This window comes from Pectinophora gossypiella, chromosome 4 (genome assembly GCF_024362695.1).
Source record: "Pectinophora gossypiella chromosome 4, ilPecGoss1.1, whole genome shotgun sequence".
Taxonomy (NCBI): Eukaryota; Metazoa; Arthropoda; class Insecta; order Lepidoptera; family Gelechiidae; genus Pectinophora; species Pectinophora gossypiella.
In genome coordinates this window covers 10,116,385-10,144,019 of record NC_065407.1, presented here as the reverse complement: position 1 = coordinate 10,144,019, position 27,635 = coordinate 10,116,385, and the positions used below count along the sequence as shown (strand labels likewise).

Here is a 27,635-nt window from a genome sequence, read left to right as displayed (position 1 = left end):
GTACATGTTCCGGTCATTGGTATCTACGATAGGTAGTTATTTATTTATTTATTAAAGGAGTTACTTAGTTGAGTTGCGTGCGACGAAAGTAGCCAGATAAGCGTTATGCTTTTTAAAGTAAGTAAGTACTTACGACTACATTTTCGTAATTTTCACATTTGCGATGTAGAAACGAAATTATAAATCACTTAAATTCTTATCTTCATTCAGTTACATCAAGAACTGTTCAGGTAAGATATGATCTGAAAATGTATTATGCTACTGTCGAGATCGTCTGATATCTGGTTATCAAAAAGTGAAATTAAGTATTTGTTAAACCGTTTTGTAGAGATAGTTTATACAATGTTGCAATCAAAGTGCGTAGCAAAAAATGAATTGCGATGCAATCTTATTATCTTAACGAGACTTTAAGTCGCAATCATTATAATATTTTCTCGAATCTAAGAAAATAGTTGTCTCGTGAGTATTTGTCTGCTTTAAGTACCTAAATACTTAAACCTATTATCCGCCTATAGCCGCAGGTACATTACATACAAATTAAATAGGAAGATATTATCCAATCACGACGTGGAAGTCGATGCCTGGATAATTTTTATAACCGTCATCTCGCTAGTGATTCGTCTCTTGTTAATTAGTCGCAAGCGCATCGCCGACGATTACAGCAATTACTCGGCGTAACGGCGAAAGTGTTGCAGTGGAAAAAATAAATAAGCATTGTTTTAGTCGGGATCCCACGATCTTGTGATAGGGAAAAGCGTAATCGGTGGGAAGCTTTAAAGATTTCTGAAAGCGAAAGTTGTGACAATGGCCATGCTTGAGGCAACGGCGATCGTCGCTCTTTTAATTGCGAGTCTGATGATGCAGCGTTTTCTGGGTTACTCAATACCATACTATAACATGATAATTAACGTAACAGTCAACCGAATCAGAGCTCTAAAACCAAAACTATACTAGTAAAACAACAGTCAGGTCGATGTGACCAGTAGCGCAACACGGGTCTCCGACTGACCGGAGATATGATCTCCTTATTTTGACGATTATATGATTCGTATACAGGGTGTTAGTGACATCGTAACGAAAACTTTGAGGGGTGGTTCAGGCCATGATTCTGAGTTGATATCAAGTAGAAATTTCCGTCGCAAAAGTATGGATTGGAAAATAATTAAAAAGAAAAGAAAAATTTTCATGAATTTTTTGACACGAAATTCCACTTGATATCAACTCAGAATCATGGTCTGAACCATCCCCCTCAGTATTCGTTACGGTGTCACTAACACCCATACCTACTTGTATGGCTACTGTATGTACTTGTATGGAGTGTAAGTGACATCGTAACGAATACTGAGAGGGATGATTCAGCTGATTATTCCGAGTTAATATCAAGTGGAATTTTCCATCGCAAAAGTATAGAATGGAAAATAATTAAAAAAAACTAAAAAAATAACATGAATTTTGCGACGGAAAATTCCACTTGATATTAACTCAGAATCATGGTCTGAATCATCCCTCTGAGTATTCGTTACGATGTCACTAACACCCTGTATACCATACCGCTACATCGAACAAGAACTAAGTATTACAATTGAAATTGGATATGCTTTTTGGGACCTGTCACTCATTTAAAGCATGTAATTGCTGTAGATCCAGTTGAAGAATATTGACAATTGGCCTAGTGCTCCTTGACCTGAGGCGGAGTAGATTCAAATCTTGTAATTTGGGTCCGGTTCCATTGTAAATACCTTGTGAAAATATATTGTGAATATGTTTTGCCTACAGAATGGTGTTCGTGAATGCAATAGCAGTTCCGACGAGAACAGATCGTCAGGACATGCTTCCATGTCTGACAGCGGTGGCGGAGGAGAAGCGGGAAGAGATGAGCCGAGGAGATCACGGCAACCGCCTCACACTAGAACCAAACATCGACCACATAATAAGGTACTGTATCAGCAGACGGCACATATGCATCATCGTGCTGGGGCACGGGCCTTCCCTATGGATCGATAGGGAGATCGGGCCTTAAACCATCACGCGGGCCGAGTGCGGATTGATGGTTATTAACGACTGCTAATGCAGCCGGGACCAACGGCTTAACGTGCCTTCCGAAGCACGGAGGAGCTCCAGATGAAATATTTTTTTTTGTGGACACCCATCCTATGACCGGCCTTTGCGAAAGTTGCTTAACTTCAACAATCGCAGACCGAGCGCGCTTAACTAAATTTCATTCCCTTGTATTTTGTTATTCTTGTTGTTATAATCAAGTATTTGTTCTATGGTTTTAAACTATCAGTTTTTTACGATGTAAAGTATTTATTAACTTCTCTTTCTTGATTGACCATGATTTTACTTTTCCAGCTTCAATCACCATGGCCAGGAGGTGGCGGATTGGAAGATATCAGGTCAGCAATCAAGCAGTTGACGCTACGATCTCGAGATAGCAGTAGCACTGCCACCAGTGGCGCATCCAGTGCTGGTGGAGGCAGCAACAATGGTGCACCTGGTAAATAAAGAACATTGGCATAGAATTCAGATGCGTCTAAATTGCACTGTCTCACAGCCTTTTTTCAGGATATAAACAGTTCAGAGACAATCAAGTACGAACCAAAAACCTTTACAGAGAATGGCAGCGCAGCGGAAGCTCGCAGGAGACGAGCGCCTCTGGTCCGCCAACCCTCACTGGATACCGTTTGCACCAATGTGACCAGTGCTGACGAATTTGTTTGGGTGGACTCACATAATAGGTATATTCCTTATTCTTTACATAAATCACCATCATAAATACCGACTATGGAATTAAAAACATATTTGTTTTAGGCTGGTAGAACTTCGTTGCGTTCCTTGGACAGCCGGGGAAATAAGTCGGGCTCTTCAAGGTGGACGGTGTCGGGAGATTGCCCCAAAAATGGCACCTGATGCACCGCCTAGACTTGCTTATTTATTGCAGAGGTTAGTAGCAACTCTACTAGTGTTCACATTGTTTAAAAGCAATAAAATAATATATACAAAGTACTTACAAATATTTTTCAGGGCATTAGTACGAATAGCGCGAGAAGCTCAGCGTTTGTCGCAAAACTTTGGATTTTGCTCAAAACACGAGGTAGCAGGAGCATTCAGGATAGTACTGAGCACACCCCTAGCTGATGCTTGCATCAAGGTAAAGTCTGCATCCAAAACAGTTCCCCTGTGTATTTTATTTAAGTGATAAGCCATTACAATAGCGGTTCATATTTAGGGATGTCAACGAGCAGCCACAATGTACGCGACTTCGGGCAGCGCGGCAAGAAGATTGGGATCAGCAGCTCGAGCACGAACTAGTTTAGCGCCTGGACGCTTCCAGAGATGGATGCTGGATGTTCGTGTTGCTTCTTTCGTCCATGAGTAAGTTGACTTACTTATACATATTCTACAGGATTATGTGTATTTTTTTATCACTGTTTCAACTTGACTTTGATACTCGCATCTTTATTATAGATATGCTGCAATTTATCTCTGCGCTGGGATGGAAACCCTTCTTGAAGAGATAGCTCTCATAGCCAGCAGCAGCTCTACAAACGCTCCAATTACACCAGCTACCATTGATTTAGCAGTTGCTAACTGCGCTGATCTTTGGGGACTATTGCAACCTTACAGCCACTTGAACGCTGGTCGAATAGCTTCAGGTAATGCAATTTTAGTTGTATATCAATGGTGTACTTACTGTTTAAATAATGTGCGCGAATTGCGCGACCTTTAGTTTATCCATTTGTTTGTTTTAGGCGCATTGTCACTATCTCAATGGGAATCAATGAGTTCACTTGGATCCGGCTCATCATCAGGTATATCACGACCGGAACATAGACAATTAGGACTGAGTCACGACTCCGGCATCACAACTAATGGATCTGGTATGGATTTTTTCTTAAGTTGGGTCTTGGAATTATTTTTATTTCTGGTATGAATTTTATTTTATTTATCTTATCTAGTCTACGTGATCCCACTGCTGGGAAAAAGCTTGTCCTTGATTCTTAATAAATTGTAAATCATTATTTTAATTATATTATATTTTTTTAATTATTTGTATGTAAGTGATGTACCTAGTGAAGTACCTAGAAGGGCTTTGGCGGCCTAAATAGTAACCCTAACACAAAGGTAGGAGAGGTCGATCATTGATCTTACAACCCACACGAGAGATGAAAATTATTATTCTTATTAAATAGCCATTTATGGATTAAAGATTACTTATGTTTATTATTAACTTTACATTTTGCAGGCGGATCAGGCACATCAGCAGGGTCTAACAACAGTTCAGGTGGATCGAGCACCTCGGTATTGTTAACTACTTGTGCGGGTTCAGCTGCAGAGCTTCGATGTGTTTTGCGTCGCGTGAATCCACGACATCCACCTTTATCACCATCTGCAGAACGGGCTTTATACTACTTTATGCGATGTGAACAGGTATAAACAATTTGTTGATAGATCTTACAGTTTATTGACTAAGTGGGTATATCTGGTAGGTAAGTACTTTTTCCGACCATAAGCCCATAATGTTTGTTTTTGTCCACAGTTGGAACACAATACCAGCACATCAGGCAGTTGCGTGAATGGCGCAGGCTTGTGGGGTGAGCGAGGTGCAGGAGCATTGCCACCTCTTGGTGAATGGGTCAGGGTAATTAGAGCTCATGCGAGCTTGAGACCACCACCTGGAGTTCCAGATGCCGATGATGTCATGCAGGCTGCAAGATTGTTATTGCCTCATGCAGATTGCCCACCTAGACCAGTCTCGTAAGTATTTTATTTAACCTGGCTTACATTTGGTTGAGATTTTTTATACCTACTTCCCTATAGGTATAATAACATAAAATTCTTCTGATTTATTTACAGCCTTGAAGAAGCAATAGAGCCTGCATGGTCACGTTGTACTCGAAACCCTGATGAACTAAGTAGAGCTGCATTAGGTCTAGCCCAAAGGGCACTACTCAGTGGAAGACCAGATCTAGTAGGGGGAGTCAGATCACTATTACCTTCAACGGGATTGGATGCCGCTGATGCGTCTGGGCTAACAGCACTAATGAAAGCAGCTCTTGCTGGAGATGATCAAATAGTGGCTGTAAGTTTTTCAGTAGTTTATACTATCACTGCAATATTATCGATAATTTGAACTTTGTTTGAACATCGTAATATATCTGGGTTTCAGATGTTGCTAGAAGCAGGTTCGGATCCAAATGCCGAAACTCCCGGCGCGGCTGCTCAACATAGTGCGTTACTATCTCCGCGTTCACCTTCAAATCCGACGCATTCGCCTGCAGCTCAACAGGTCACACCAACCTACACTCCACCGACAGCTGGTATGTTTATTAATTCGATCATGATTTTATTGCTAGCACATTACAATTTACATTTGTTACCCATCGTCGTAATAAATATTTAAGAAAACAATGTTCACCAAATTAAACAAATACAGTGCCAATATTAATGGTCTTTTTTCTTTAATCCATGAGTGTGTCTTTACTGACTTCTGCTAATTTATTTACTGCAGGTTGGACAGCATTAGTATACGCATGCGCAGGCGCCGGGAGCGGTGCTGGTGCTGCTGGGGGAGGAGCTACCGCAGCTGGCGCCATCGAATGCGCGCGCCGGTTACTTGCAGCAGGCGCCCGCCTCGATGGCGCTCCCGCGAGAGGCGAGGATGTCTGCACGCTTACGCCTCTGCAGGTAGGAATACCTAAGCATACCTACGGTTGGCTCTGGACCTGATCATAAGTATACATAATAATATACTATCACGCCACGTATTCCTATTGGAGTGGTAACTGTGGTAAAAGTGATAGATCAATAAGGTAACCAGCAGCCACTCCTACAAAATTTCGCCCCTGTTAGTTCTTCTTTTCATGACGGCAGCAAACCAAGTAAATGGTGTCGGCCCAAAATTTTGCACATTTTCAGTAACATTCATGGGATCTCGATTTATCCTAGTTTATTTTTTCCATTTCGTAGGTGGCATGCGGAGTCGGCAACCTAGAACTTGTACAGCTATTGCTGTCGCATGGTGCAGACCCATTCTTATCGACGCAACTCAACGACGCGCTCTGTTACTCTGCAGCGGCACAATATGGCTGTTACAGGTAATCAACTGTTTAGATTATCTATAATTTTAAGCTCTAACCTTATATTCTAATCATAAAATATTATGCAATCGATCGAATATAGGTCGATCGGAAATGATATACATATGAATGATCTAAATATTTAAAATACTTATTATAATAGGTCCAAGATACCTGCTTCCACCTCACTTTATTAATATAACATGAGCTCACGATTATACATCCAATTGGGCTAGTCAGAGTTGTAACCGACCGAGCTTACTGTAAGATCAACGCGTGACAGTAGTAATTAATATCGCCGTCTAGGCACCTACAATCGTCATGTTACTCTATTCCACTTCTAAACCAAATTTGCTGTTCAATAGTTAAATTTTTTATTACTTTTCAGCGCGGTAGCAGTCTGTTGCACGCACGGAAGACGCGCGTGCCTCCGCGCGGCTGTCCGCGGTGGCGCGAAGGGCGCGGGTGCAGGCGCCGTGTTATCCCTGGAGGAAGTACTCGCTGAGGGAGCCTCTAGTGGCGCCGCTCCTCGCCCCGCCTTCACCAAGCAGCAGCAGCGAGCCCTGCAAGACGCTATGTATTACGCCGCGGAGACTGATCATCTAGGTACAACTACAAGTACTACGACCTATTGTCTAGTATCTAATCGATTTCCTACCATTTTTAAATAACGTACATAGCTACATGTCTCTACCTACCCGAATGAGGCTAATGGATACGAATTAATTTAATTAATAAACCTGCTCAAAGTCAAACCAAACTTCTCGCGGTAAAAAAAAACACAGAAAAAACCTCAGGAGAAATCCCATAGTTTGCGTATAATAATAACCATGTGATTATAAATAGCATTCAATTTTTTAGCGGTCTCAACCTCAGCCGCCCATCATAATTTTTTTTTTTGTTTTCTCCAAAGAAAAATATGCCCATGAAAACGATGAAACGTGAAAGGTGATGATGATGAATAATAAAACTTAAGCCCTCATCCTAGGAGCACACTCCTACTCCGAACCTAAAATGAATTAATTCAAAAGTAAATTTTCAAGTTATGAATCGGCTTATTGGCACAAGCTCCTATGTCATTTACGTTCCCGCCAAAAAGCTCCCACCATAAACAAAAGGAAACGTTGTACTTTTAAAAAATAATAATTAGAGGGTTGCCATGTTATAACAAAAGTAACCTTTTTAAATTATTTCATTTTGATAATAATTTTATGTTTTTGTTTCAGATATAACACTTGAATTGCGTGCACTGGGCGTTCCATGGTCGTTACATGCGTGGACGCTATCATTGGCTGCAGCAGCGGATGCATCACTAGACCACGTTATTGACCAACTGCTGCAAGACTTTTTGCAGGTAAAAAAGTGGTTAAATTTTATAAAGGATATACCTGCATAATTTTTTATTAATTTTTTTATAAGTACTTATTTATTACAGGTCTGCCCATCAGACGACAGCCACTACAGCAAACAGTTTATATACGAGTGTCTTCCCCTGCTTTTCAACATTTTACGATACAGCAAGGTACTGAGTTTTGCCTTTTCTAAAACATTCCTGTGCTTTGCGGACATAAAATACTTGGATTCTTAATTATTATTTACTTTTACAGAAGGAAGGCACCGTGTTACTTCTAGCAGACATTCTTTGTGCGTGCTACGGCTGGGAGCCAGTTCCCGGAGTAGTGGAGCCACCACCATCCGCGGCACCTACACCAGCAAGAGTTGACCCCTCGTATGTCAATAATCCTTCACTGGCTGATGTAACCTTCAGGTATGTGTAAATATCAAAAATGTATCTTAAAACTTGTTTCTTTTTGTATTAATAAATAAAAATACTTGTTTTAGGGTGGAAGGACGCTTATTCTACGGGCATAAGATTGTCCTGGTATCAGAGTCGCCACGTCTACGTGCTATGCTAGCGCCACCAAGAGCACCAAGTGAAGGCCTGGCACCTGCGAATACTACACCTCCGCTTGTACAGATAAACGACATACGATATCACATATTTGAGGTATGTTGTAGATTGAAAATCTATTATAAAGTTATTTTAAAATATACTACGTTTTTGATGCAGTTCAATAAATAATGATTACGATTTTTTACAGCAAGTAATGAAGTACCTTTACTCCGGTGGCTGCTCAAACTTAGATATTCCTGAATCGGACGTTCTGGAAGTGCTAGCAGCAGCGTCATTCTTCCAGCTACTGCCGCTCCAAAGACACTGTGAAGCCCGTGCTGCCAAGACCGTTGACTTACACAACCTCGTGTCGGTGTACATTCACGCTAAGGTTTGTAAAGAGGCTACATTAAACAGTCACAATAATACATTGGCAAAATTTATTTTAATAGACTGTATTACATTTTACATTATATTTCAGGTATATGGGGCTACGCAGCTATTGGAGTATTGTCAAGGATTTCTCTTGCAAAATATGGTAGCTCTTCTAACATATGATGACTCTGTGAAACGTTTGCTCTTTGGAAAGCGATTACCTGGCCACAACGTTCTCGGTGCTTTACTGAATACTTTACAAAAACGCATAGAAACGAGGAAAAATCAAGCTAAAACTAGATAGCGTTATGGTTTTTATTTTTCGAAAGAACAGTAAAATAATGTATAATTCATAGCTGAGATATTTTTAAACATAAGAAGATGCTTAGTTTAGAGATAATTTAAATAATTACAGTTACTAAATCTTGTATCCACTCCTTACTTATTTATATCCTTTCGTATTCAAAATGTATAGGTGCGTATGAATCTCCGTTGTGCAGTCTTCCAAATTAATTTCAATGATAAACTTTTGTGACTTTAATTTTGGCTATAAAATATTATTATTATTTAACTGCAATTACTGATACTGAACAGGTGTTTGTATAATAAGTAGTAAATTAAGAAAAAGTACAATAAATATAGATATTTTTATGTATGAATATGTATTATTATTTCATTTTCAATGTTTAGTTACTTACATTTTATCACTTTTAATATTATTTCTAATAGAAGTATTATACCTGTATTAAGTAACTTGTTGTTGAAATAAATGATGCTTTGTGTTGTAAGTTTGTTAAATTCTTTAAAAAATACCACCGTTTCCCTCGTAGGTACCAGTTATGGTTATCTTTCATAAAGAACAAAAAATACATTAATAAGGAAACATAACGTTGTGTGACACCGAAATATCAAGCAACAATTATTTTTATATATGCATAAAAATAATGTGGTGGCAGCATTATTTTTTTTTAATAATTATCACACGTTGAATCTGTACAGCGCCATCTATGTTTTTTTTTTGGAGAATGTAGCCTAGACAGTCCCTTATTTATTTGTTGTGTTTATTATGGCAACACTTAAATCATTCGCGAAGTGGTACTATATGCTCGTCCGAATCTTTAATGATTACTTTTAGTGACTATGTGGCGAGTAATTGGCGAGTTCTCTATAATTAATTGTCTATGATGGAAATTCATGAAATGTCACCACGTTTAAGAAATATATCAAGTTGTCTATGGTGCACATGGTGGCGTGATGATTTGAGTGGCCGTGCAATTTTTCAAGTGCGGAATTATTGGATTTGTAACATTACAACGTTACTAAGTGTAGTAATATATCTAAGAATTCATGTTGTGACAGTGTTTAAAAATGCAGTTCTGTAAAGAGAGGATTCTCAACGCTGCACAGTTAAAAAGACTTAGTGAACACAAGTATTCTTGTACGAGTGCCAGTATATTGGACGCATGCCTCCAGCCTTGGTGGTGCTGGCTGGTCTCGAAGACACCGCTATGGCTCGCACCGAATCTCATTACTATATTAGGTTTAATAGTCAATATCGTCACCACATTAATTTTAGTTTGGTGAGTACTCTAACCTAGGCATTGTAGGTAAAGTAATAACTGCGAATTTGTGTCACGACTCGCTGCCTAGCGGAACGACTTTCGTTTTTGCCTAAGCTGTGTATCACTACTTTCTTTTTACCTGTTTCCCTCGTTTATAATTATCAGTTTACTGTCACTTAGTATGCTGGAATCTTTCATTCAAGAATCGTGAATTGAGCTTGTTTATTTATCTGGCTAATGTCGGCAACGTACGATTGGCAGCGGCGACGTCGCGCCACCGACTCTGATAAGATACAGGAAGAACTGTTATCATTTATGAACTGACTGTGTCATTATCTCATCAGACACTACAATCACATTAGTAGGACCTTTGTTTATTGAAGTCATTGACCAATTTGTATACTTTATCATACCTGTCGGAGCAGGGTTAGGACAATCAGATGCAGTGATTTGATGGTACATTTTACTGGCCCAGATGGACATTGCAATCTAATCTAATAGGTACAATTTGGTAAAAAAATCTAGTTTCTACATACCTACAAGATTTGTTTGCTTCTACATTAATAACTGATCATGGAGAACTTAGGACACAATATAAACTACAATTGTTATAATATTGTTTTCCCATTTCAATTTAGGTAGGTACCTATTGGTGTAATAATACTTAATAAAAGAAATAAACTTTAATATTAAGCAGAATCTTTGCGATAAGTTATGGTCAAGTAAGACCCTTCAAATTGAAAATGGGAGTGTCTGCTTTAAGTTGGCATTAGCAAAAGTCATTTTAAATAATAAAAAAATCTTTACACTGAAAAATCTTGGCTTCACTATTTAGCCAGCACCAGCATGTAATTTTATGTATGTATAGTAAGTACTTGAATAACATCTTTATCTCTATGATATTACACAGATATTATCCATGAAATAAAAACTTCTAAATTTGCTATAGGTAATATTAATTTGTATGAACAGCTATTGAAAACATAATTGTAAATATTTCTATATATTTACGTTTTTAAACTTAATACCGGTTAGTTATGGTACAAATATCTTCTTATCTCTACGACAGTTCTATATTAGGTACTTATTAGAAATACAAATTAATTCTGTTAAGATGTTGATGAAATTGGATGAAAATATGAGTAAATATTTGAAATATTGTTGTCCATAAACTATTACTATACTACCTACAAAATAAAACACATTATGTATAATAAGGAACACCCGCAAAAGAAATTACTATCACCATCATAAACTTCTACCAACATATATAAGTAACATCTTATGTCCCTTTGCAGGTATAGTCCAGATGCGCGGCAGGACCCACCACGGTGGGCGTGTGCATTATGTGCATTAGGAGTGTTTGTGTATCAGAGCCTCGATGCTATCGATGGCAAGCAAGCCCGGCGGACGGGCAGCCAGTCCCCACTGGGGGAGCTCTTCGACCACGGCTGTGACAGTATATCCACAATCTTCATAGCCCTTGGTGCTTGCATTGCTGTCAAACTCGGGGAATATCCAACATGGATGTTCTTTCAGGTTAGTGCGACAAGAATTAATTAATCTTATTTTTTTACAAATATACACCTATATTAATATGAAGACTATAATGGACGATTGGTCCAAAAATAACAATTGATGATGGATATGGTATTTTTTAATTTTATATTCAAATTATTTTGGCCAAAATATTAAAGATTCATTAGATATTTTTTGTTTACTTTATGTGCTAATTCTTTTGTTTTTAAATAATAACTCCTTTCTTGTGTAGTTAGTAATATCCTAAATGTCATAGAGGACACTAAACAATAGAGATATCATTAAAAAAATTACAGTTGAATCTTAAAGTAGAATGGTATTATTTTAATTGTCATAATAATTCTTATCAATCCATTGCTTTGTTGCAACTCTTTTATATTAAACACATTTTAGCTATCATTTCATACCTGTATTATTAATAACACTTTCCATTTCTTGGACTATAATCTTTGACCACACTGATTACATATTTTATAGATCTTATTGACCTTGAACATACATAAAGTCACACCTATTTCCCTCCAGGGTTAGCAGAGATTATAGAATTCCATTTCGATTCTGACACACTTGCTTTGTCCACATTCCGTGAAATAAATACATTAGTCATTATATTTTCGGGAACACCTGAACCAATCGTAGGTATGTATATACCCAGCAGTGGGGTATTTGCCTCCCCTCCTCAATAGTTGGGGGGTACAGAGCACACATACTTACCATATGGCTCCAACTGATGTAAGTTACCTTTATAAATATTAATTACATAAAGGTTAATTTGTGATAGCCCTGTTTGGAGAATGCGCCCGGCTCTGAACTAATGAAGTCGACTTTATGAGTTCGATTTCATGTGGGATCATAGATAATTGATGTCACATGGGTCCCAGGATTTATGCCCGGTTTATGGCAATTCAAATTCAAAAATATCTTTATTCAGTAGGTAACATAGTTACACTTTGAATCGTCAATTTTTACATAACGAACGTCTCATCCGCCTAAAACTACTGCAGCTTCTCACAACCTGTATAGCCGGGGAAAAGAAGCTGCAAGAAAAACCTCGGCACAGGGCCCTAGACGTTCTTTAAAAAAATAAAAATAAACATAAAATATTGATATACAATTGAGTAATTTAGCTGCCTAATATCAGTTCTCAGACAGTTAATCCCATGCATTCATATCTTCTAAATAATCACTAACTTTATAATAACCTTTTTTGGAAAGTTTTTGTTTAACTACTGTCTTAAAGCAGTTGAAAGGCAAATTCTGAATGTCAATGGGAATCTTATTGTAAAAACGTATACAATGGGGTTGCCCCTGCATGAGACTTATACATAGCTGGCGGAGTTACCATTTCAGGGATACAGGCGAAATTTTATCTTATGTTATGTTAAATTTCTAAATTGACTAAACCGGGAATCGAAAGCTAATATGGTAAATGTAGAGCAACATTCGGCGCGTCAGTTACCATTCAATTCATAACGGAACAAGTACAGTTTTGCATTTCTACGAATTGAACATTTTTTTCCTGTGTTAATTCGTCGTTCCATACGGCTTCACGATGTGTAGCGCGTGGTATGTAAAAATTGTTTACAAAAGCCACTTGCAAAGTATTGAAAAAGTAATTATTTCTCTAGAGATAATAAATATAGGTAATTCGAAGAACTATAATATATTACGTCCGAAGAACTATTGCACCACGTTGGTCTAACAGAATGCTCGGTGAGGGTGGGTACACAGTTCATCTTGCGATGGATATACCTCTGACTACCCCATTGGGATGAAGTCGTGAACTTATGTTATAATATTACGTCAGAATAAAGTTTGTTATCTGCATAAAAATAAAAATCTAAGCATGTGCCATTCTGCTTATCATCACAGTCAAGAGTTTAGTTGTGTTTAACATTTTTACGTCCTCGTTGTAATAACTGATAATCTTATCACTACACTGCATAATATTTTGATATTTAATTTAGGAGATTGAAATCAAAAGAAAGTACAAACAGAAACACTAGAAACATCGTGAGGAAACCCACATTCCCGAGAAATGCATTTTCGGAGGTATGTGATCTAACCTGTATTGGGCTGGTTTTCATCGCGGTTTGGAAGGTCAGACAGGCAGTCGCTTCTGTAAAAAACCGGACCTGTCAAATCTTCAGGTTAGGTAAGCGGAACCTGTGAAAAAACGGGAAAATGCAAGGGAGATGATGATGAAAATCAAAAGAAAGTATTTTTCTTATGGCAACAGTCTGGTGGAGAAGTCTTCTCATGCGCCCAGTTGTAGGCACCGAGAATCTTTCGGGGCTCTGACGTTGCTTGCGGGGTTGGTTACTACCAGCCGGGATTAGACTGCCAAGTGCCATTAGTTGGCGTGGACGATATATCCTTATCATCTTAGTTCAGGACGGCCTGTATATGCAGCTTGGAAGTTGCGTTGTAGTAGAAACTTCACAGACGAGCTCTCTGACGGGGCGCGCGAGAAGCTATGCTCTAGTGAAGCAGATGACTTTTCTTATGGTTTTCCCTAATAACAATTATGAGTAATAGTGTGAAGGTAGAGCGTATGATTGAAGGAAAATTTATGAAAATGGTGTTCAATGCAAAAGCTTATGGAAGTATTAGTAGAGGAAAAAGACAATGTTCATCAAATTCGTCTCTCACATGGGCTTAAACCGCTAGTTGACAGAAAAAATGGAATGGCTTGAAAAGTAACATATTGGCTTGGGCAATGAAGCAGCTCGGTAGAGTACCTACCATCCTGAAATTGTTGAAAGTCATCCATCCATCATAACAATACTACTGTCAAAAAAGTGACCTACAAAAATTATAACAAAGCTAATGAACAAGTAAATTAATCGACGAGCTTGAATAGATTGTGTCGACGTAATACCCTTTTGTTTGGATAGTGTATTATACAGTCGAGGTCCAGACGTCCAACCTTCACCTTACTGGTTGAATAAAATTACAAGTACTTACTCCAATATTACAACACCACCACTGTCTGTTTGGCACTAACTTCCTGTACCTATGTATCTCTTATTATCGTCAATACATAGTTTCATCATCACTAATTTAAGAGCCACGCTCTTGTCGGTGTCGCATTCTCCATGCTACTTTTTAGGCAAAAATAGGGCAGTGGTTTCCCTCTTGCATTCCGCCCCGCAGTAGTCTGTCTGACGCGAGTGGGATGGCGCCCAGAGTAGTCTATTTCAAAGCTGTACTATGACTCCTGTCCTCCGCCTGTGAATAGTACCGACAGTTACTGCTGCCCTCATACAATGAATATGGTATACACAATACATAGAATACAAAAAAAAAATAGTATATAGTATATATAGTTGAATATAGTATATATAGTTGAATAAGAAGTTTTTCCTGTACATTTCTGGAGAACTCCATGAATTTACATACGGTCGTTATTGTTATGATTACGATCTATATTTTTCCAATAAGACTATAAAGTAAACATTATACCAAGAGGAACCCGCGTCGAATCACTAATGAATTAATAAACACGTACATCATAATGGACTACGTAGCCGATGATGGGTAACTTGTCATCATACGTATTATATCCTTCAATAGCTAGTGTGATTACAATGTGACTTCTGATATATAGGTATGAAATTCGAAAGAAAAGTGAGTGAAAGGTAAACATTCTGTGAATATTAACAAGGAAACTTGCATCATAATGAGTTCGATGAGTGTCGCGTTGGATGTAAACCTCTAGAGGGTTCTCTCGATAGTACCTCAAGGAAATTAAGTTATGCCCGTGTCCCGACTTGGTTGGGAGTTGGGAGGCTCCTGTGTGTGAACCTATAGGGAATAAGCCTTTAAACAGCGTTAAATCTGCTCACTATGATACATACATTTTTCAACTTAGAAGGTACTAATGTTTAGACTACATTTCTACGAATGGTTGACTATCAGTAAAAATATTTCATTGTTCTACTTCACATACCAATTCATGGAGAGACCAAAATCGCTCAGTATTTTTTGTGAAGCAAGATTACAAATAATTTATACTCGTAAAAAATATGTGTAGGTACATTACATAAATTCACGTCTGTGAACCCTAATGGAGAGGGTAAAACCACAAGTAAGCAGGAAACGACTTGCAACGTCTCATGATAAGAAGTAATAAGACGAATCCGAAAAAGCCATGAATCGCACCATCACCCCCATTCTACCCCATATCGGACCGTCACGTCGAAGGAGACACAATTGCTTACTTACCCAGGAAACGCTCTGTACGTATATACGAGGGGAGGTCAAAAAGTTCGCGGAATGAGGGGGAAGGGGGTCGAAATTAAACACGAAACTATTTTTCCTTTTCAATATATTCTCCCTTAACCTTAACACATTTTCCGGATCTATCAAATAATTTGTTTCATCATCATCAATTTAAGAGCCACGCTCTTGTCGGTGTAGCATTTCACCATACTACTTTTTTAGGGAAAAATAGGGCAGTGGTTTCCCTCTTGCCTTCCGCCCCGCAGTACTCTGTCTGACGCGAGTGGGATGGCGCCCAGAGTAGTCTATTACAAAGCCATACTAGGACCCCTGTCCTCTGCCTCTGAATAGTACTGACAGTTACTGCTGCCCTCTGTCAGGTTCCAGGTTACAGTCCCTGTGACATGCCCCTTCCGTCCTGCATTGCCGTACCGATGGCTCCCATCTCCGCCTCTGCAGCCGTTGAGGTCTTCACCCGTATCCCTGGGCAAGGGTTCTACGTTATACCCCGTAGGTCTGGGTCCCTATTCGAACTCAGCCACCATCTTACTCCGGCCTACTGAAGTAAGAGGCGCCCACCCCCGCGGCAAGGACGCGTCGAACAGGAATTGCCCCAGTGGAGGGCAGAGAAGATGACTCTGTCCCCCCTGGGGCCGGGTTAATGGTCTTGTATGGAACCAGGACCAAGGGCCAATTTGTTTATTCCATCATAAAAAAAAGATTTCTCTTTGCTGTCAAAATAGGCCGAAATTGCAGACTTGACTTCTTCATCATCGCCAAATTTTCGTCCACGCAGTTCCTTTTTCATTTTTGGGAACAAATAATAATCGCTGGGGGCCAAGTCTGGACTGTAAGGCGGGTGGTTTAATTTTTCGAACCCGCATCGGTGAATGGCAGCCGTCGCAACATGGCACGTGTGGACGGGTGCGTTGTCGTGCAAAAGGAGCACACCTCTTGACAGCTTTCCTCTTCTTTTTTCTTTGATAGCCTCTTTCAATCTATCCAGTAAAGAAGCGTAGTAATGTCCCGTTATAGTCACACCACGATCTTTATAATCAATCAGCAAAATACCTTCTGTATCCCAAAAAATAGTGGCCATGATCTTTCCGGCCGATTGTGACACCTTAAACTTCTTTGGAGGAGGTGTGCCTTTTTTATGCCACTGCATCGACTCTTGCTTCGACTCAGGTTCATAGTGGTGAACCCAGGTTTCATCTCCAGTAACAATCCGGGCCATAACTTCTTCCTTATTCTCTCCACAGAGCTCTAAAAACTGGCGAGAACACTCGACACGCTCGCTTTTTTGAAGTGGCGTGAGCATTCTTGGAACCCATCTTGCGCTGACCTTAGTCATCCCAAGATGTTGATGTAGGATATTTAAAATACTTGTTTCGAATACACCGACCATTGCTGCAAGCTGCTTCTTCTTCAAGCGGGTATCTTCTAATACAAGTTTCTCTACTTTTTCGATGATTTCCGGTGTGGTGGCCTCAATGGGCCGTCCGGAGCGGGGGTCATCTTCAATCGACTCTCTTCCTTGCTTGAAAAGACTATGCCACTTGTAAACCATGGTTTTACCAGGGGCAGAGTCCGCGTAAACTGCTAACAGCTCTTGAAAAATCGTCTGAGCGGATTTTCCTTGCTTGGTGAGGAACTTAATGACGGCGCGGTGTTCAATTTTCTCCATATTCGCTGAGTTCTTCCCGATTCACTTGTTTGCTGGTCGATAGTTCAAACGTTAATGACCCGATTTGCTTCAAACTTGGTACATATACTGTTAATGAGGTGTGCAACTAGCGGCTACCTGTACGAGCAAACCAACCCCCTCCAACCCCTCCATTCCGCGAACTTTTTGACCTCCCCTCGTACCAATTCCAAATTTAAAAGTTGCCGCTGTTTTAAAAACGAGAGTTTTGTGTACGAAAATTACCATAGGCACGTTGAAAATGGTGCACCCCCAATAGTAGAGTATAAACACGGCCGCATATTATTATTATTTTATTTTATTATATTATATATAGCTACAAACCCACTGACTGACTGACTGACTGACATAGTTGTTCTCCCAGAAGGAGCGTCGGGGGGTCAAAATGATGTATGGGGGGTATGATCGGGACCTCCCGGTGAGTATGGGAAAACTTCCAGATCTTGGAAAACTGCTCCGCATCAGGGACACACCCTACAGTCTGGCGAAACTATCACACCTGGGACGATTCTTTTTTCGCAAAACCTATTTAATTCCTGGTCAAATTCTATTGTGGGTCAAAAAAAATCAAAATGGCGGAAAAACAAGATGGCCGCCATACTAAATTTTGTTTTTCCAGAAAATGTCTCGGGAGCAAAAACAATGTATGGTAGCGTAATCGAAAGGTCATTTTGAGTATGTAAATACTTCTTGATCTTCAGGAACTGCTCCGCATCAGGGAGGCACCCTACGGCCTGGCGAAACTATCACATCTGGATCAATTTTTTTTTCGCAGGATGTATTTAAATCTTGGTCAAATCTATTCGCCGACGAAAAAAAGTCAAAATGGCGGAAAAACAAGATGGCCGCCATACAAAATTTTGGTTTTTCCCGAAAATGCCTCGGGGGTAAAAATGATGTATGAGGAATGTGATCGAAACGTCATGTTGAGTACGAGTATACTTCAAGGTTTTCGAAAACTGCTCCGCATCAGGGAGACACCCTACGGCCTGGCGAAACTATCGCACCTAGAACATTTTTGTTTTCACGATACCTATTTAAATCTTTGTCAAATTTTATCGCCGGTCAAAAAAAAACAAAATGGCCGAAAATCAAGATGGCCGCCATACAAATTTTTCGTTTTTCCTGAAAATGCGTCAGGGATAAAAAATATGTATAAAGGTTTTGATCGGAACGTCATGTAGAGTACGAGTATACTTCAAGGTTTTCGAAAACTGCTCCGCATCAGGCAGACACCCTACGGCCTGGCGAAACTATCGCACCTAGAACATTTCTGTTTTCACGAAACCTATTTAAATCTTGGTCAAATTTTATCGCCGGTGAAAAAAAAAACAAAATGGCCGAAAACAAGATGGCCGCCATATAAATTTTTGTTTTTCCAGAAAATGTCTCGGGTGTAAAAAATATGTATAGGGGTGTGATCGGAACGTCATCTCGGAAAACTGCTCCGCATCAGGGAGACACCCTTCGGCCTGGCAAAACTATAGCAGCTAGAACTTTTTGATTTCACGAGACCTATTTTAGTCTTGGTCAAATTCTATCGCGGTAAAAAAATGGCGGGAAAACAAGACACGCGAGCAGCTTGCTGCGAGCGAACCACGCGACATCTAGTTATATTATATAAAGCTACAAACCCATGTACTGACTGACTCACTGACTCACTGACTCACTGACAGGGTTGTTCTCCCAGAAGGAGCGTCGGGGGGTAAAAATGATGTATGGGAGATGTGATCACGATCTTCCGATGAGTATGGGAAAACTTCCAGATCTTGGAAAACTGCTCCGCATCAGGGAGACACCCTACAGTCTGGCGCAACTATTATACCTAGATCAATTTTTTTTTCGCACAACCTATTTAAATCCTGGTCAAATCCAATTTCTGGTGGAAAAAAATCAAAATGGCGGAAAAACAAGATGGCCGCCATACAAAATTTTATTTTTCCAGAAAATGTCTCGGGGGTAAAAACTGTGTATGGGGATGTAATCTGAGTGTCTTGTCGAGAACGGAAAATGTTCTCAATCTTGAAAAACTGCTCCGCATCAGGGAGACACCCTACGGCCTGGCTAACCTATCGCACCTGGAACAATTATTTTTTCGCACAACGTATTTAAATCTTGGTCAAATCCAATCGCCGGTGAAAAAAAACCAAAATGGCGGAAAAACAAGATGGCCGCCATACAAAATTTTCGTTTTTCCCGAAAATGCCTCGGGGGTAAAAATGATGTATGAGGAATGTGATCGAAACATCATGTTGAGTATGGAAATACTTTTCGATCTTCGAAAGCTGCTCCGCATCAGGGAGACACCCTACAGCCTGGCGAAACTATCGCACCTGGAACTTTTTTGTTTTCACGAAGCCTATTAAAGTCTTGGTCAAATTGTATCGCCAGTGAAAAAAAAAAAACAAAATGGCCGAAAATCAAGATGGCCGCCATACAAATTTTTGTTTTTCCAGAAAATGTCTCAGAGGTAAAAATGATGTATTGGGGTGTGATTGGAACATCATCTTGGAAAACTGCTCCGCATCAGGGAGACACCCTACAGCCTGGCAAAACTATCGCACCTGGAACTTTTTTGTTTTCACGAAATCTATTTAAATCTTGGTCAAATTCAATCACTGTTGAAAAAAAATCAAAATGGCGGAAATTCAAGATGGCCGCCATACAAATTTTTCGTTTTTTCTGAAAATGCCTCGGGGGTAAAAATTATGTATAGGAATGTGATCGGAACGTCATGTTAAGTTTGAAAATACTTCTTGGTTTTCGATAACTGCTCCGCATCAGGGAGACACCCTACGGCCTGGCAAAACTATAAAATCTGAATCAATTTTTTTTCGGGTAATATATTTAAATCTTAGTCAAATTTAATCGCCGGTGAAAAAAAATCAAAATGGCGGAAAATCAAGATGGCCGCCATACAAATTTTTCGTTTTTCCTGAAAATGCCTCGGGGGTAAAAATTATGTATAGGAATGTGATCGAAACGTCATGTCAAGTATGAAAAGACATCTGGGTTTTCGATAGCTGCTCCGCATCAGGGAGACACCCTACGGCCTGGCAAAACTATCGCACCTAGAAGATTTTTGATTTCACGAAACCTATTTAAATCTTGGTCAAATTTTATCGCCGGTGAAAAAAAAACAAAATGGCCGAAAAACAAGATGGCCGCCATATAAATTTTTGTTTTTCCAGAAAATGTCTCGGGTGTAAAAATTATATATAGGGGTGTGATCGGAACGTCATCTTGGAAAACTGCTCCGCATCAGGGAGACACCCTACGGCCTGGCAAAACTATAAAACCTGGAGCAATTTTTCTTTCGCGAAACATATTTAAATCTTGGTCAAATCCAATCCCCGCTGAAAAAAAAACCAAAATGGCGGAAAAACAAGATGGCCGCCATACAAAATTTTCGTTTTTTCCGAAAATGCCTCGGGGGTAAAAATTGTGTGTGAGGGATTTGATCGGATCGTCATGTTGAGTATTGAAATACTGCTCGATCTTCGAAAACTGCTCCGCATCAGGAAGACACCCTACGGCCTGGCGAAACTATAGCACCTGGAACTTTTTTGTTTTCACGAAGCCTATTAAAGTCTTGGTCAAATTTTATCGCCAGTGAAAAAAAAAAATGGCCGAAAAACAAGATGGCCGCCATACAAAATTTTGTTTTTCCAGAAAATGTCTCAGAGGTAAAATTGATGTATAGGGGTGTGATCGGAACGTCATTTTGGAAAACTGCTCCGCATCAGGGAGACACCCTACGGCCTGGCAAAACTATAGCACCTAGAACTTTTTTGATTTCACGAGACCTATTCAAGTCTTGGTCAAATTCTATCGCGGTAAAAAAATGGCGGGAAATCAAGACACGCGAGCAGCTTGCTGCGAGCGAACCACGCGACATCTAGTATATGTTATATACATATATAACGTTTAGCGAAGTGGGCTAATGTCATTATCATCGAACGGCCGCATTTAGCTCTTGAGATTACTTGTCTCTGCCATAACAAAACGTCAACACACGATGTTCTTTGGAGTACATTATCATCGGCTACAAATCAACAATACAATACAAATAAACAAAACAAAAAAAAAACAAATACAAAAAAACAAATACAAAAAAACAAATAAAAAAAAAAACAAACAAATAAATAACAAAACAAAAAAATAAATAAATAAACAATGTAGTATCATTATATTCATAATCAGATACACGAATCTTATAAGACGTTACATCTTGTATACCCTATTTGACGTGCATCATTACAGTAGCATTGCTTATCTCTCGTCTCTTTCGTACTAGGCTTTTAGTGCGAAATAGACACATCTCTTGTCTCTTAGCTTAATAGGCGATGTGCTATCGTTTCGTCTCTGTCCTGCTGTCATTCTAATCATGCTACATTACACAGGGTGTGGTGTTGAGAAGAAAATGCTCCTGTAATTTCGATCTCTAGTCGCTAAGTATCTTAAGGCGAAAGGTGACCGTTCATTAATACCTACATTTAGGTACGATGACGTATTTTGTCTCTCAACGTCTTGATGAATTATCCAATTATTTACTTGACGTCGCATTCCCACTCTTAAAAAAAATATTTGGATTTTCCTGCGCTGCGTAAGCGTGTCACTGTAAAACTTCGTAATAAAGTCAATTGAATTAAAAAAAAAAAACAGTGCAGCATACCGTCGAGATTGACTATTGATTAGTTATGATTGAGTTACCTCTCCACCTGTAAAATATTGCTACAGCGCAGCGCCAAAATCCTAGATAGATGGTATAGGTACTAGTACTATTTTATACTTGCAAATCTTTCTTTACAGTTTTCAATAATCTCTAATAACAGCAAATTCAAATAATATAAAAGCCGTTTATTTCAAAAAGTATTTTTTTATAGTAACCACCTCTTGACATTGAAGTTTTTTATAAACGCTCGTTATAAGACCTAAGTTACGAAGAAAATTATTTAAGGGTCACATTTAATCACGCCTTCGTGAAAAAATCGATTTTAGTTCATAAGCCGTAACGTATTAGATGTGATTAGGTTTTTTTAGCTTATTACCTATGTATGTGTGCAGGTATATATTTGCTTTATTACCTACAGCCACATTTAAACGGATATAATTAAGATTTATCAGCTATAACAGACATAGCTACTCTTTCATAACTGTTAAAATGACGTGAATTATCTACTTCTACTAATTCCATCTTCTTCTTCTTATCGTGTGGGTTGTGAGGTGGAATACACACCTCATCAACCCTGGTATCAGGGTTATTACTGAGCCGCCAAAGGCCCCTGACATGGCTCATATAACGACTACTCACTTACATCAGTAAGTAGTAACCGGCACCAACGGCTTAACGTCCATCTGGGTTGATGTGATTCGCCTGATAATAATATCCTTAATTTATGAGCCGTGGCAGCCCAGTTGGAAGAACGCTTGCCTCTCACATTGACGTCGCAGGTTCAAATCCAGCACAGGCCTAAACCAATGATTGTCGAATTTGTTTTCGAATTCATGTTTGGATCATAAATGATTATCACGTGCTCAGCGGTGAAGGAAAACATCGTGAGGAAACCCACATTCCCGAGAAATTTCTATTCTATTCTAAATGCATTTTCAGAGGTATGTGACCTAACCTATATTGGGCTGGCTTCCCTTTCGCGGGTTGGAGGTCAGACAGGCAGTCGCTTCTGTAAAATACTGAACCTGTCAAATCTTCAGGTTAGGTAAGCGGACCCTGCGAAAAACGGGATAATACGAGGGAGATGATGATCCTTTATGTAAAATATTTAGACCTGTCTTAAAATCTTCACAAGAAGACACGGTTATTCCCAGAAATCGGAAGACATTTCACAGACAGTGGTATTTGACGACCGTAATCACGAGTATTATGCTCATTTATTTAAATATACAGTTTTATATTCAGCCATAATTGCGTTCGTATTTATTCCGTCTTCATGTAACGACTTGTATTTTTATATCTTAGAAAAAGAAACGTTTCAATTTGGTCGGTGGATATAGGACTGTTCAGAAACGGGATCGTTGCCAACCGAAAGAGCGGGCATTACGGGCGAATCCCGCATGTGGCCGCCTCTGGATTCCCGCCAAAACAAGTGAATCACTCTACGCTTTTTACCTTAACCAGCCAACCCGATAATTACACCATACATCATAGTTGGCATAAAAAAGCATATCCAGAAATAGTATACTTTAAGAATATAATAAGGAATAATACTAAGTTTATAAGGAATAATAATACTATGCTTAAAGTATAAGAAAGTACATTGCGTATAATAATAATATTTTAAACGTAAAATAATCTGTCAAGTATAAGATATAAATAAAAAGTGCAGGTTGATTACTTATAAGTTTTAATGCGGTTACAACATACATCAGCTAGTTAGAATATTCGGCCAGTCAGTTTGAGTTTTTTCACTAGGTGGACACAGGCTGAGTAGATAGATAGTACTTTTTGAAGTATAAGATACTTCTTTTATCCAGGGATTATTCAGCAAAACTATTTTAAGGTTGCTATACTAAGCCTACGTTGTCTACTTTACTGAGCCTACGTTGTCTGTCCATCTGTCGCACAGAATTATATAGTAATCTATTTCGCATGTATTTGATAATTAAGACAGTTAAGGGTTAATTGATAGGAAATTGCTTGGTCGTGGTTGAACCTTAACCCTGACAATTGAGTATGAACAACACGGTGACTAATCTGATGGTTTGGTTTTTATTTTTTTACCTTGTATAACTATCTGGGACTTGCGATGTGTTAGATATGTAAACATTGTTATAATACGGTTTACACTTTTTTAGTGCCATCGGCATATTAGACGTCGTGTGAAACCTACAACAAAAGCCTCACACAGTTTTCCTTACTTGTATTTGCCATAATAATTGCTTCGAGTGTCGTCATTTTCATTTCGCTTCGTGTAGGTATATATTTACCCGCAAACCTACACTTTTTAGACCGGACTGTACAAGGTGTTAGTGACATCGTAACAAATACTGAGGGGGATGATTCAGCTTATTATTCTGAATTAGAATCAAGTGGAATTTTCCATTGCAAAAGTATATAATTGAAAATAATTAAAAAAAAAACAAACATTAATTTTGCGTCACAAAATTCTACTTGATATTAACTCAGAATCATAATAGCCTGAATAATCCCCCTCAGTATTTGTAACAATGTTACTAACACCTTGTATAACTTACGAATGAGTAAAGAAATGAATCAAAGAAAACCTTATCTTATGCTTTATACTGATCATACGCAACCTTTTGACTTTGATCTGGGATATATCTTCAGTGAACTCTATCAGTATTTATTAAGCTACCCCGCTGCGGTATATAGCAGAGTACACCTCTGTTATACCGCAATGGCTGCGAGGGTGTAGGTCATCGAATCGTTAAGGATATTAAGCCGCCGCGCTCAAGGGGTTTTGGTCTTTCATTATATCAATAGTTAGTTTAGTTTATCGCTCCCGTACAAGCAAAAGCCATTATTAATTTGTGTGTTAATTCTTTTCCAGTGCTTTTGCGCAATGACGCTCTTCTACTGCGCGCATTGGCAGGCGTACGTGACAGGCACGCTCAAACTCGGGCGGATAGACGTCACGGAAGCCCAATACTCCATTATCATCATCCAGCTGCTCTCAGCAACCCTCGGCGCTGACTTCTGGGCCACTCAGGTAATGTTGACTAGCTGTTCTAGAACTTTTTTTCACGTACTGTAGTTTTGCAGCTGTAGAAGAGCTGATTCTTACAATTTGGCCATAATAGTTTAGAAAACGAAGAAGTTGCTTTTATTTTGGCTCCTTAGTTCTGGTGTTAGTCTAAGTAAAATATTGTAGATCCATGAAATGGGATTTAACGTTTAATTATTTATTTACTAGACAAAGCAAAAAGCTTTTTATATTTTGGCCAAGTTGTTCAGGCGTCCGTCTTTTACTGTTACTTCATTTATTACTTGCTACTAGGTTCATGGTTTTAGTAAATTAGCTCTTCTACAGCTGCTCCAATAATCGTATTACACACTGTAATTATAAGTGATTTCAATATTTTTTCGACCATGGGAGTGCTTTAAAATCATATCACAGCCAACAATAATCAACAATTTGGATCTGATCAGTGTTATAGATAGACACCTATTTGAGAGCGCAGACTGATTTTACTTCCCTCCCTAGGTTGTTTGATTGTTAATCACGTAAGAAGCATTAGATTCATAAAGGTGTTACAGAGTAGGCTACATGAAGTCATCAGTGATGTTTCGTACGACTCTAGTCAATTGTCACTGTGTTTAAAAATACCCACATGACTTTCTTTAACGCTTATAATGTCGAGTGACTATTCACTCTTGTTTCGTAATCGTAATGATACGTTAGACTGTATTAACTGTGCTCCGGGAAGCGCGGTTGTTGGATTCTTATGAAAGATCCTGTAATGTGCAGCACAGTTCAGTGCGTGTTCGGTTTAAAGTAGGTGTGTTGATGTAGAGAAACGAGTATACTCTAAGACATTTTCTCTAAATTATATTTAAAAATCTGCCTGGGATTTTGTCGTTGGTGTATTAGTCAAAATTAAGAGATCAAGCATTTTTTTATACCGTCAAAATATTAGTTGATCTTTAAGTACCGAACTGAGAACGTTATAATCCGACTTTTCTTACATTTTACTTATCTCCAAACATTATATGCGTGAAAAACGTTTACAACCTCTCATTTAAGCATATATTTTATGTCGTATTATAGAACGACATAAGAGTTACAAATCTTCATAAAGTCAAAGCATCGTAGGTTCTGACCGGCCTAATTTGATGTCATAGTGACCTAGTTAGATACCGTGTCAATAAGTTGGGGCTATACAGTCCTGAGACTAAAATGTTTGAAACATCGAGATCATGTAGAATTCGGTCGTGATTCTTTTTAGTCACTTAATGGTGCTGAATCTGGCGGATAAAACGTAATTTTATTTTAGTTTGATAGTTTTAAAAATATTTCCATCCTTCTACTGTTTCAGAACTGTCTAGTTAAAGTAAAAGTTTGGGTCTGGCAGAATAGGCATCATTATGTAGAATGTAGCGAGCTTCCTCACGGCGCGATGTAATTCGTGAGATATCGAAACAAGTGACGATTGAGTATAGGGTAGATGACGACCTAAATATACTATTTAACAATTTACAAAATGTGTCTTATGTTTGGTGTGTATGAAATAATTTAATTAGTTGTCAACAAATGGTCAAACGTCGAACTTTTTTCTAATACTAGGAATCTTACCGTAATATGGCACATCCATGCGATATCCGATCGCGCTGCGAGGAAGGTCCCATATAGGTTGGTTAGGCTACAAAATAAGCGGTGTAGGTGGGCGGAGCGTTGGAGGTGCGGTACTCGTTGGCGTTGGCGGCGGTGGCTGCTGCGTTCCTCACGGTCGGCGCCCTCGCCGCCGCCATAGTCGCAGGCGGCGTCGGCAAGAACGGCTCCACTGTAGCTGTGAGGCCATACATTGTTTAGAGCATCCTATTCGCGCAAGTTCAGACGTCGACCACATGTTCTACACCTTTACAATTTGTCACAACTATCTTCCTACTTATTTTTTTAAACTTCAGTTTTAAATGTACCACGGCTTAATCGCTTTGATATCTGAAAAGAACAGAATTGAGTGGTCCATGTCTGTCTACGGCTAAAGGGGTATTATTATGTTAAACTTGCTGGTGTCATGGGAGAGGTTTCATTGTATTGTGTTTGTACTCATTCTTCGATGAAAGTCGATGGTTATTAACGTGATGGTCACTTAATTAAATTTGACTTACGAGTACGTTATCAAAACTCATAAATAATGGGGTACATTATATAATGTCTAATAATCTTTATTTATTTTCTGCTGAATCTAAAATATAAGTTCTTAACGTCCATTATCATTGACCCAGTTAATCAATATCTGTGACTGAATCCAGTTATTGGAATCAATAATACCATAGGTCGACGGCTCCGGTATGCCTGCTCTGATTAAATCCAGATTTGTCACTTCGTAATTATCTTCATAACTCTTTATTAACTCTCCCACGTCACCAATGTCCTTAGGAGTCGTGAATGCGTTGGGCTTATTTCTACGTATAAAGTCTTAATATTAATAGATGATTTAACATAGAGTCGTTTATTACGGAGTAGTCATTAATTGGCCATAGTTGATTGAAACCGGCTCTTTCACGCGTTGTCTAAAAATCACATTTATGAAGTTCGTTATGTATCGCGATA

The 27,635-nt window shown here is 38.9% G+C and overlaps 2 protein-coding genes across 12 annotated transcripts in view; both read left to right on the top strand.

Annotated features, from left to right (window-relative positions):
* The window catches only part of LOC126366019 (ankyrin repeat and BTB/POZ domain-containing protein 2), a 46,176-nt gene extending 37,172 nt beyond the window's left edge, over positions 1-9,004 (top strand). For both annotated transcript variants that reach the window (XM_050008877.1, XM_050008876.1), the window contains 21 exons: positions 1,777-1,935; positions 2,353-2,497; positions 2,615-2,738; positions 2,812-2,943; positions 3,025-3,151; positions 3,230-3,375; positions 3,469-3,656; positions 3,753-3,881; positions 4,247-4,431; positions 4,541-4,758; positions 4,858-5,083; positions 5,171-5,321; positions 5,513-5,688; positions 5,971-6,098; positions 6,469-6,686; positions 7,307-7,434; positions 7,516-7,602; positions 7,688-7,848; positions 7,923-8,088; positions 8,183-8,365; positions 8,456-9,004. In XM_050008877.1, coding sequence (XP_049864834.1) covers positions 1,777-1,935; positions 2,353-2,497; positions 2,615-2,738; positions 2,812-2,943; positions 3,025-3,151; positions 3,230-3,375; positions 3,469-3,656; positions 3,753-3,881; positions 4,247-4,431; positions 4,541-4,758; positions 4,858-5,083; positions 5,171-5,321; positions 5,513-5,688; positions 5,971-6,098; positions 6,469-6,686; positions 7,307-7,434; positions 7,516-7,602; positions 7,688-7,848; positions 7,923-8,088; positions 8,183-8,365; positions 8,456-8,653 — 3,375 coding nt within the window. In that variant the 3' untranslated portion in view covers positions 8,654-9,004. The remainder of the gene's footprint in view (positions 1-1,776; positions 1,936-2,352; positions 2,498-2,614; positions 2,739-2,811; positions 2,944-3,024; positions 3,152-3,229; positions 3,376-3,468; positions 3,657-3,752; positions 3,882-4,246; positions 4,432-4,540; positions 4,759-4,857; positions 5,084-5,170; positions 5,322-5,512; positions 5,689-5,970; positions 6,099-6,468; positions 6,687-7,306; positions 7,435-7,515; positions 7,603-7,687; positions 7,849-7,922; positions 8,089-8,182; positions 8,366-8,455) is intronic.
* Positions 9,005-9,587: 583 nt separating this feature from the next.
* Positions 9,588-27,635, top strand: part of LOC126366061 (cholinephosphotransferase 1) — a 30,458-nt gene continuing 12,410 nt past the window's right edge. For 8 of the 10 annotated variants that reach the window (XR_007566298.1, XM_050008974.1, XM_050008965.1 and 5 more), the window contains exons 1-4: positions 9,588-9,929; positions 11,210-11,450; positions 24,912-25,070; positions 26,742-26,870. Coding sequence is in view for 9 of the 10 variants with exons in the window: in XM_050008974.1 (XP_049864931.1) it covers positions 9,718-9,929; positions 11,210-11,450; positions 24,912-25,070; positions 26,742-26,870 (741 nt within the window). In the remaining variant the exon portion in view is untranslated. The remainder of the gene's footprint in view (positions 9,930-11,209; positions 11,451-24,911; positions 25,071-26,741; positions 26,871-27,635) is intronic. The other 2 variants (XM_050008971.1, XM_050008973.1) reach the window with 1 other exon arrangement.